At 48.4% G+C, this 11228-nt stretch overlaps 2 protein-coding genes across 2 annotated transcripts; one reads left to right on the plus strand and one right to left on the minus strand.

The window, feature by feature from the left end:
* Window positions 1-4380: 4380 nt before the first annotated feature.
* On the minus strand, window positions 4381-5923 carry LOC149768370 (uncharacterized). Its single transcript, XM_089929107.1, has one exon. The coding sequence runs from the start codon at window positions 5753-5755 to the stop codon at window positions 5018-5020; it is 738 nt and encodes a 245-aa protein (XP_089785233.1). The 5' UTR covers window positions 5756-5923; the 3' UTR covers window positions 4381-5017.
* Window positions 5924-8469: 2546 nt separating this feature from the next.
* On the plus strand, window positions 8470-10938 carry LOC149768371 (uncharacterized). The gene is made up of 2 exons (XM_089929108.1): window positions 8470-9136; window positions 9231-10938. Exons 1-2 carry the CDS (start codon window positions 8470-8472, stop codon window positions 9893-9895), a joined length of 1332 nt encoding a protein of 443 aa, XP_089785234.1. The 3' UTR covers window positions 9896-10938.
* Window positions 10939-11228: the final 290 nt, after the last annotated feature.

The following is an 11228-nucleotide window of genomic DNA, read 5'->3' on the forward strand; positions in this document are numbered from 1 at the left end:
TTTTTTTGAATAATTGAAAATTATTTGATTATTCTCTGTTTTTTATTGATTGAATAATTCTTAGAATTGTTTTTCAATAATGAATTGATCCACAATTATTTAATTATTCTTGAATTATTGATGACTAATTAAAAATGTTTGATGTGTCACAAATTGATAATACCATATGGTATTGATATTTTTTTGCTATCATTTGTTATTATTCCACTCCATACTTATTTTTAAGTAAATAAATTTAAAATATTTTATTTTTTACAAAATTTATTTTCTTCCTCTAATTCTTTATTATCCAAACTCTTTTTGAATTTTTGATGAATTTTTTAGATTTTATTGAATTTTGAATTATTACATCCAACATGATTGTTCTTGAATGTTAAAACTTGTGATTATATACAGTGGCAGCAGTCCTCGGATTGTGATAGCTCCAACATTGGTCGCTCCCGAGGTGGAGCTAGGAGAAAGATACCGTTACCTTTGCCTTTACGTCGGATCCGATTGAAATAGCAAAGACAAGGAAGTTTTTTTTGCTAGAGTATTCGACGGAAAACCTTTCGATGCCTAAGTTAGATGAATTTTTAGATCACAACAGAGATATTGTGGCAGTAAAGTGGCAACGCAAGAGCACCAAAAAGTTCAAAAGCACTTATCTTGAGGTCCCCCACGAAAGGTTTACATAGACAAGTGTCGATGCTCGTTGCCAAAAAGTTCGGTAGTGTGGATCGGTCATCTTTGGTAACTCTCTGCACGTCTCCAAGATCATGCATAGGCATTTCGCCTGCTCATCATGCTTCGCACATCTCGGTCGTTCTTTACGTAGTTATAGAATTCGTTCACGATCGTGGTTGAGGTGTCACCAGTTGGGGGGATATTTTAAAATTTAAAGAACTTTTTGTGTACCTTTGAGGTCAGCTATGTGGCGGGCTTTGACTGGCTGGTTGGTGTCTTTATGACGAGCTCTGTTGGTTGGTCTGCTATGTTGGCTATGGTTGATTCCAAAGCGTATCACTTGTCCCTCTCTTTCGAGGTCAAGCTAATTTGTTGGGTTGGGCGATGGAAGTAGAGTCGCTGGTGAGTCCAACCAGCCGAGGTGAGTCGTGAAACCTTCTCGTGGAATCAAGCCATAAAATTGAGCTACTGGACAAAAACAAGACTGCTTCGAGGATGCATGCTTCTTATCCGTCAGGATGGGGAAGAGGTTCAGTGCCTTCTTCTTCGATGTCTTCCACCGTGTCGGAAGACACCATGAGCTCGTCGAGGTTACGAAAAAAAGTTAACCCTTCCAAATGTGAATAGAGGAAGGATCAGATGGAAGGATGCTGTAGTCCATAGAGGAAGGGCCGAATGGAAGGATGCTGTAGCCTTTCTTGTTGGAAAGGTACCACAATCTCTTATTTTGTGGATGCATTTTTACCTCAAAGAAAGCTCGAAACAATCCTACAGATGGAGTATCCTATTGAGCCTTAGAAAGCAGAAGAACTTAATGATCATCCTTCAGGTATTGGGGATGAGCTGGGCAGGCTCGAGCTAGTATTGAGCCAGCAACTCGGCAATGTTCAAGAGAATCGAGAGCCTCTATCCTACCCTAATAGTCTTCTCATAGAGGGTGAGCTGATTCTCCTAAGGCGACATCACCTAATCAGAAGGATCGGGCAACTTCAAGAAGAAATTTCAAGCAATGAAAAATTTTGCTCGGATCTTATCAAGGTGAGACTTTTCCAGGGCGCTCTTTTTAGTGTTCAGGCCCAAGACAGCCTCAAATTGGTTTCCACCCAAAGCTATAGAAGCCCGGTCTGGAGAGCCCTGATCCACTATCTTATTGTTCGCAGACCATTCCTCTAGAGATAGATTCATCACGGAGGGATGAAAGAAAAGGAGGAAAAAGAACAGAAGGTCCTAGGAGGGTTGAAGGAAAGCTTGGAAGACAAGAAACCTACCAGAGACCTACTGGTGAGGTGGCGGAACTCTAGCGAAAGCATGAGAAGGAAGCGACCATAACAACTCGGTCACATTATCTTTCTCTCTCTCTAGGCACCAAAGTGCAGAAGATCGAAATAAGAGAGACACTCTAGTCCCCCGCTTTAATTTAGAGCCTCAGATGGCTTAGATTGGCATGATGGTTCTCGTATCCCAACTAATCTTTGCCGCATGTTGCCCAGTATTTTCTCCTGGATGATCACTCGGATCGGTGTCTGCCCAAATATCTAATTATTGCTCGGTGTTCCCTACCGCAACTGATACCGCTTTGGGAAGCGCAGGCATCAGCACATCCTTCATAAATGCATTATCTAGAAGATTTTGTAGCAAAATTGAAAAGAGGGCCCTTGCTGCTCGGTTTCATGGCTTGATTTTATGGCTTGGCTTTATGGTTCATCTCGGCTAGTTAGCCTCACTAACAAATTTGCTTCCATTGCTCGAGCTAATAAGTTAAGTTTGCATTAGAAATGGGGGCAAGTAATACACTCCGAAACCAACCACAATCGATGTGGCATACCAACCAATCAGAGCTCTCCACAAATCTTTTCGACCGATTAGTCAAAGCTTGTCACATTTCCAACCCTAGAGGCGTGCGAAAAGTACTTTAAAGTTTAACATTCCCGTAGCTGGAGACACCTCGACCAAGATCGGAAACAGTTTTCATAATTGAGTAACAAACAAGTGAGATGTGTGGACGAAATGTCCACGCATGATCTTAAGATATGCAATCGGTTACCAAAAATAGCCGATTCACACTCTCAAACTCTTTGGCAACATGCACCGACCCTTGTTAATATAAACTTTTCTAAAGGATTCTCCAGATAAGTGCTCTCGAGCCCTCTTACGCTCCTGTTTTGCCACTCTGCTGCTCTCACAACATATTCGTTGTTTTCTGAGAGTCTATTCGACTTAGGCATCAGAGGGCTCCCTGCCGGATACTCTCCGGCAAGAGGATTTCCTTGTCATTGCTATTTCATGTCGAATCCGGCATTGGAGCGAAGGTTCAAGCGTGATCTTCTTCTCTTAGTACCACTTCTGGAGCGACCAGCATTAGAGCTATCATCGCCTGAGCACAGCTACCACCACATCGCCATCTTGGAGGCACATCGTGATCTTCTGTATGCTTCTAAGAAAGCAGATAAAATAGCTTTAATGAAAACAGGGAAAAGAAGCTTCTCAGATGATTTTAGCCAATCAAGATGTTTCTTCTTTTCTTTTGGATCCTTTCCCAAGTCAAACAGCAATTGAGGATCCTTCTATTTTGTCTTGAAGCGGAGAAAGGATGGATTCTCGATGAAGAGTAGCTTTCTTCTGATTTTTCTTTTAAATGTCCTTTGAGCTCTTGTTTTAAAATAATTTTCTTTTTCTTCTTTGTTTGGATTTCTCGTTCTTCTTTTTGTTTCACTCAGAACAGGTCTTCTTTTAACTTCATTTTGAAAAACTAGCCGTTAGACACAAAAAAGTAGACGTTCTGTCGTGCCTGGCACTTCTGATAATGTGTCCGTTGAAACTGGAGTCGTCTCGCCCGTCCAAGAGTCGGCTCGACTCAAGTGGGAGACGTCTCGTGTGATTCGAGAGTCGACTCTGTCTTGAAATCCTTCTGACAGATTATCGGTCAATTCTTGTTGGAGTCGGCTCGTGCGGTTCGGGAGTCGTCTCGCATCTTGTTCTGCCGAAAAAGAGTTCTCTGTCTTTGTCTGAGAGAGACGTCTCGTACCAGTGAGGAGGCGACTTGCGCTTCATTCGAAAGATAGGAGACAACTCGCACTTGACTCGAGTCGACTCGCGCTTTGCGACTCGAAATACATTTTCTGTCTGACTGAGAGAGTCATCTCGTAACAGCCGGGAGTCATCTCGCGCTTTGTCAGAAGGATGGGAGATGGTTCGCGATTGACTCGAGTCGACTCGCGCTTTGCGATCGGAAATACCTCTTTCTGTCTATCCGAGAGAGTCGATTTGCACTTTGTGGAGGTGGCTCGAAGGTGTGCCAGTATCCTATGCTTGTGCCGGAGTCGACTCGTACTTCCTGAAAGTCGACTCGAGCTCTGGAAAATGCTAGAGTGGTTCCAAAACTTGAATCTAAGATCCATGAACCATTTCTAAGATATTCTTTTGAAGTTGTAGCATTGTTACCTTGAAGATACTTGTTTTAAAATTATTAGCCCAACAAGGAATGCACTCAAAATGTTTTGGCACATCAAAACCAAGTAAGAGATTAATCAATTACATAGCATATTTATTTTGATTAAAAAATAAGGTAAATAAAAGTAATATATTAAATAATTTCATAATAAAAATATAAATTATAATAATATATTTGTTTATAATTTTACTAATATGATTGAATAATAATATGATGATAATATGATTAATAATATACTATAACATAATATATATTATAAATACAATATATATAATATATAATATATTTATATTGATATCAATATTAATGCTATATTGATGTACCCCTTTTTTTTTCTAGACTGAGAGATATCTTAATTCTCAAATTTCAGTCCAAAATCACAATCCTATGGTGATATTAGAAATCGTCCTCAAGGATGGATTTAAGGTCATTCGATTAGGTTATAATTTTAGGTGTGGAGGTGATTTAGAATCACTGTCATGTAGAATCACTGGGGTACAATCTAATACAATAGTCTCATCACTTCCATGTATTTCACCATTGATTTTGGGTCATCTTCCTCTTTGAAAATACTGAGTATACTATTATCGAATCAAAGTTTCACTGTCTTCGTTTAATAGCATCCGTCAAGGTGCCAATCCAATGATAATACACCACACAATCTGAGTAACTTTGGAGGCATATTCCAAAGTTTAATGTTTGTGGGCCACCTTCGTTCATTTATTACAAATCCTGGAGCTTAGGCAACCCGGGACCACCGATGGTCCACAACAATGCCCTTTATCTCAAGGAAAAGACAGTGGCACTCTTTTTCCCATAATATAGGGGTATATACCGGCAATAAACTATCGCCGGTCCAGACCGGTGGACCCAAACGGTTCGGACCTCGCCCGGCTTGGATCAACCCGGCACGTGCGAGACGACGTTTAGCGGCGTCGACACGACGGCGCTCTCCGCCCCGTTGCAGCTCAGAGACTGGAGAAGCTTCCACGGGCCTCTCCCTCCCTCGTACCCCAACCCGCCGCACTCCGCCAGAGATAGTGATCTCTGCCGCCTCTGCCGGTTCCGGATGTCCTTCATCTCCATCGCCGCCGGGACCCTCACAGAACCAAACACGACCAGATACCACTTCGGCCGCCGCGACCTCGGCCTCGCCGGAGGCTGAGTCGGCGGCGGCAGAGGGGTTCTCGGGTCTGAATCTGATGCCGCCCTCCTCAGCCTCCTGTACTCGGCCGCGAGCCCCGCGCCGCCGCCGCGGGGCCGGTTGATCCGGTTGAGCGACTCCGACCGCCTGTGATCGAAAGGTGCGATCTTGGGGGCGGGGGCATCGCTTGTTTTCGCCGGAGACGGCTGCGGAGGAGGGGGCTTATAGGGGAGGAGCTGCCCCTGGTGGAAGACATCGTCCGCGGAGCACATCTCCTCGACGGCGGAGTGGTCGCCGGGGAAGAACTCGAAAGGGTCGGTAGGAGGAGGAGGAGGAAGAGGAGATAGTTGGCTATCGTCGGAGGAAACGAGACCGTCGGATTCATCATTTCCGGCCAGGGCGACGTCGCAGAGGGAGAGGGAGTCGGAGTCGTCGCCGTCGGATTTGTCGGGGTCGGAGGTCGAGGGCTTCCTATCCTCGAGCTCCGCCGCCATGGTGAGAGAGGTGTATACCGGGAATTGGGTGTATTCTGGGAAGAGAGGAGGCGAGGCTTCTTTGGCTCTTTGCTTTGGTTTTTTGACGTTGGTGATTGTCGAAGTTTTTGCCAGAGCCGGTTGGGGAGAGGACGCGGCAAGGCGGGGGTTTTAAAGAAGGGAGTGAGAGATTTCGCTCATTGTCGTGCCTTCCGTCTTACTTGTTTTAAAATGAAAGATCTGCCTTAACTACGAATTACTTCGCCTCAGCTTCCAACTCTTCCAGTCTTCCAGAAGGTTTCAATTCGAGCTTCTTTTTATTTATTTATTTAATAACGATAGCGAGTCAAGAGACATAAGATGACATAGAGATGGGAGAAATTTGAGCTTTACCGTATTAGGTGCTTGGGGTCTGGAAGCTCGGACTTGGTCCGAAGGATTTTATTTGAAGATATAGGAGAAAATGCCATTGTGTCAATAGACAGACGTTTTCTCTAACTTATAATTAGGAATAAATGGATAGAATGGAATATGACTTGTACTTATGGGGGGCGTTTCGTATAGGTGATCGTCCTAGAATGAAGAGTGATGTGGGTGGAGGTGATGAGATCACCGCGTTTGGTTGCATCACGGTGATCCTACATGGCGGTAATTCTAAATCATCTCCACTTCTCAAATCACCATCCAAACCGGTGATGGGATACCCGTCCTTGAGGTCGGAAATTCAAGATCACCCTAAGGCAGTAATCCTGAGTTAAAAGTTAAGGACAAAAATACTCCTCAATTTAGCAGAAAAATTGATATATCAATATACCATCAATATATTATGTCAATGCTATATATATAAATATAAATATATATATAATATTATGTTGATATTATATATTGTATTAATGATATATATTATATTATAATATATTACTAATTATATTATTATCATATTATTATTGAAGGATAATTTTAAATTATAGTAGAAATATATTATTATATTTTATATTTATATAATGAAAATATTTAATATATTACTTCTATTTACCTTATTTTTCTAATCAAAATAATCATTAGTATTAAAAAATCTATTATAAGTATAAATAAAAATATTAATTCTATAATGAAAAATAACAAATTTTTATAAGATTAATAATTTATAAGAGTAATAAATATATTTTTTATAGAATATATTAATTATTAATATATTAATTAATATATTAATATTTTATTATAATATATTTTATATGATTAATAAATATATGATAAGGGCTACTAAAAGTAGAATATGTGACAAAATTATGAAACTATTATAGAAATTAGCATATGCTTCCTGTTGCTGGTGGTCCAAACCGAGAACGATTGACACGACGGTGTGAACGGGGTTCCGCCTGAGTTGTCTTGGTTGGTGCTGATTGCGCTCCACCTTCCGCCAAGGAACCTGCAAACAAGCCTTGCACCACCACCAGGGTGGTGATGGCCCTCCGACGGTCAAGTCAGAGGAGATTGGAGGAGGAGAGATGATAATCACAAGTGGGAGAGAGTGCTCTGGGAGGTATTGCTTACCCCCCCCTTCTCCCCCCAGCCGCATATATACCTGGCTGGGAGGTCTCTCAGGGGGGTTTGTCGTCGTGGGGCACGATAGAATGGCCACTGACATGGCCGTTACGGGGCGTCGTGGAGCAGCGCCGGGTACGGTCATGGCAGGGCGTAGTGGAGCTCCGCTTTGTACGGTCGATACAGGAGATCGTGGGCAGCATCGGGTACAGCCGTTGCAGGGAGTAGTGGAGCAGGAGGCCGCGGCGTGCCTCTGGAGAATAGCCTGTCGTTATCAAAAGATCTCCGATTCGGGGTCGGAATGCTGGATCATAGGGCAGCCGACCCGGGGTCGGGCTGCGGAGCCGAGGAGGTCCGACTCGGGGTCGGAGTGCTGGATCATAGGGCAGCCGACCCGGGGTCGGGCTGCGGAGCCGAGGAGGTCCGACTCGGGGTCGGAGTGCTGGATCATAGGGCAGCCGACCCGGGGTCGGGCTGCGGAGCCGAGGAGGTCCGACTCGGGGTCGGAGTGCTGGATCATAGGGCAGCCGACCCGGGGTCGGGCTGCGGAGCCGAGGAGGTCCGACTCGGGGTCGGAGTGCTGGATCATAGGGCAGCTGTAGCTTTCCTGGATATGCGTGCCGATCACGTGGGGCATGGCGGCTCAATTCCCCCATAACAGTAGCCCCCCGCTTCCGAGCCTGGAACCAGAAGGGGAACAGGTGAAGGGAGTGATGTTTCGAGATTGCCGCCATCCTTCGGAGAGGCGCGCGCGCTTCAAGCTTCCCGCCTTCTTTATGGCGTATGGCGGTTGCTGCTGACCTGGCAACCTGAGGATTTCGGCGGACATCCTTCCTTAATGGTGTCGATTCGCCTTTGGGGTGCGAGCGACCCTTCGGCGGCCAGGCGTCTTCTGGCGTCATCGAGGTGTCACTTGCCCTTTCGCCTATTTAATCGGGGGCCCTCCCCCGTCCGTCTTCTTCTTTACGGACATTTTCGAGTTTCTCCTTTGCGCTACCATTGTTGCCGCCGAAACGTTCGCTTGTTTTTCCTTTGACGCTCTCGGAGCCGTTCTTCCTCCTCTTCAAGTGAGTTTCCCACTCTTCTACTTTGAGCTCTTCATACTTTTTCTTTTTGTACTAGTGCACCCCAGTCGTTCCGGCCTTTCCCTCCTTCTTGACCCCGTCCTGACCGTAGATTGGCCATTAGGGATGGGCGAAGTGGGAGCAGATAGCATCAAGTCAAAACTGGTCGCCGAGGACTTAGACGGATTTGTGGCTCGGTACCACCTTCCCGAGGCCTGCAATGTCACGCTCCCAGGGCCTGAGGAGAGGATGTCTCATCCTCCCCGAGGGAAGATCGCCATCAATGAGGGCATCCTCCAAGCCGGGTTCCGCTTTCCCCCTTCAGACCTAGTCTTACAGGTGCTCCGGGGTTTAGGAATGGCACCGACGCAACTGGTGCCGAACTCGTGGCGTGCTCTGACGGTCTTCCAGGTTCTCTGTCGCTTGCATGCGATTCCCGCCACCTTGAACGTTTTCTGGGAGCTCTACGGCCTGAGCGGCCACCCCCAGGACAAAGGGTGGTGGTGCTTCGCAGCGCGGCGAGGGTGCGGCCTTGTCAAGGAGGGTCCTACCTCCATTCACCACTGGAAGGAGCGCTTCTTTTTCGTTGATGCAGACCCCTCCTGGGAAATCAGGGCAATCTGGGGGACGCCGGTGAAGTCCCCAATTGGCCTGTCGAAGTTGTCGAGGGAGGAATCCGAGGGCGTCGCCGCCTTGAAGGGGTTGGTCGCCGAGGGCCAGCTTCCCCCGGTGGGCCGCCTCATTTCTGAGGATACCTTGGTGAACGTCGGTTTGAGCTCGGTCCCCACCGACCGTGAGTCCGCCATCGTTTCTTTAGCTCTTTTCTTCTCTTTCGTTCCTTCTTCCTTTCGGTTTCTCAGTCCCTGACCATCCCGTCCTTCTTGCAGAGGTCGACGACGTCATGCGGTCGGTGAAGTCGAAGGCTGTTGGTAGGGCGTCCCTGCTGGAAGCAGTCCGGAGGAGGAAACGAGCTCTTCCGAGCGGGGCCCCACCGGCGAAGAAGTCCCGTAAGGAGATACCTCCGATGCCGACCGACGAGTCCGGGCCCACCGGTCAGGGAGATGTCGTGGGCACCGACCGGCAGCTGACGCTGTATCAGCCCTCCGGTGGTAAGGTTGCCGCTACTCCGGAGGTGCCACCTGAGCCTGCTCAAGACGGACGGGTCGGACGTGATCGGTCCCCAACCCGGCCTTCGACTCGGTCGGCTCCTGATGACTCGAGGAGGGACGCGCCGAGGCCCCGGCCGAGCGGGACCCTATCAATTCCTGGGGCGACCCCCGCCGCGAGCGTGATCAGCCGGACTCTTCCCCAGGCGATGGATAAGGGTAAGGCTGCAGAACCACCATCCGGCTCCGGGGAGAAATCGGGGTCTGCCTTCACTACCGATGGCGCCCGAAATCTCATCGAAACAGTGTTGCTGGAGAAGGACCGTCGGCGGGTCCGGGAGTTGGATGTCTCTGACGTTGGGGCCGCCAGCTGCGTCTGTCTCATGTCGGTGAGTGTTCTTCTGGCCGTCTTTCACCATTTATTGGCTCTGTTGTTCTCCGCCTGACTCCCTTATTTTTCCTATTTCTTAGCTCGCCCAGTACATGATCCGTCTGGAGGAGTGCTACAAGGAACAGGCGGGGCTTTTGGCGAAGGCCGAGGACCGGCTGAAAGCAATGGAAGAGGGAGGCCGGGCTGCGGCAGGCAGGACGACCGGGGACCTCGAGGCGAGGCTCCGGGAGGCCGAAGAGCGGGCACTCGGCTTCGCCGCCCTGGAGGAGCAACTGTCAGAGGCTCGGGAGCAACTCAAAGCCGCCTCGGGCCTCGAAAGCAGGGTCAAGAAGGCGGAGGAACGGGCTGAAAAGCAGTCCCGGAAGATCGCGGACTATCGAGAGCGGTGGGAGAAGGCCCAGCGGTCTGCCGACAACGCCTGCGACCGAATCCGCTCTTTTGAAGCCAAACTAGGCGAACTGGAGTCGGCCCTGGAGAAGTCATGCACGGACGTCCAAGAGCTCCGTTCGCGCCTGAAGGAAGCCGAGGCCGCTCGGGTTGCTACCGAGGCGAAGCATAAAGAGGCTCAGGCTGATCTGCTGAGGGTCTCCTCTGAGGCCGAAGGCCGGATTGTGGCGAAGGTCTTGGAGGCCAAGGCTCAGATTATGGAGCGAGCTGAGGCGGAGCTGGCCGAGAAGAGGGCGGAAATCGGGCGTCAGGCGGTAGAGGCTTATCGCCAGTCCGCCGAGTTCGCCCATGATATGTCGGAGGCAGTGCGGACCTATCGCCAGTCTGACGAGTTTGTCCATGACGCGTCGGACGCGGGGGCCGAAGCCTTCACCTTGGGCTTCGAGGAGGGCCTGGCAAGGGTGTCGGCTAAGTATCCCGAAGTTGACCTGAGCGAGATCTCCCTCCTGGACTCCTCTCCGGCGCCATCGCCTGCTGGTTCTCCTGCTGCTTCCCTACCTCCCGCGGACGAGCCCGGCGTTCCCGACCCGGGAGTTCCTCCAAGCTGACCTCTTGTACCTTCCATTGTCTTTTTTATTTTTGTATGTCGGCGTTTTGCCCAATTGTATGGGCCTCGGCCCTGAAAATTAATGCACGTTGAATATTTCTTCATCTCGCCCTCGTCCTCTTTTTTTTTTTTTTAGCTCTTGGTTGCTTCTTGCTGACTTTTGATTCCCGAAGTTCTTCCGGCGCTAGGCCAGGCATCCGAGGGTTAAACCTCAGGAAACTCTTCCGGCGTTAAGCCAGGCATCCGAGGGTTAGGCCTCAGGAAATTCTTCCGGCGCTAAGCCAGGCATCCGAGGGTTAGGCCTCAGGAAATTCTTCCGGCGCTAAGCCAGGCATCCGAGGGTTAGGCCTCAGGAAATTCTTCCGGCGCTAAGCCAGGCATCCGAGGGTTAGGC

The sequence above is a fragment of the Phoenix dactylifera genome, chromosome 2 (genome assembly GCF_051530095.1).
Source record: "Phoenix dactylifera cultivar Ajwa chromosome 2, Ajwa_hap1_PhDact_Kaust_v1.1, whole genome shotgun sequence".
Taxonomy (NCBI): domain Eukaryota; kingdom Viridiplantae; phylum Streptophyta; class Magnoliopsida; order Arecales; family Arecaceae; genus Phoenix; species Phoenix dactylifera.

Coding starts and splice junctions, on each gene's coding strand:
- LOC149768371 (XM_089929108.1), top strand. CDS start 8,470: ATGGGCGAAGTGGGAGCAGATAGCATCAAGTCAAAACTGGTCGCCGAG. Junction 9,137..9,230: donor GAGCTCGGTCCCCACCGACC/GTGAGTCCGCCA, acceptor TCCTTCTTGCAG/AGGTCGACGACGTCATGCGG.
- LOC149768370 (XM_089929107.1), bottom strand. CDS start 5,755: ATGGCGGCGGAGCTCGAGGATAGGAAGCCCTCGACCTCCGACCCCGAC.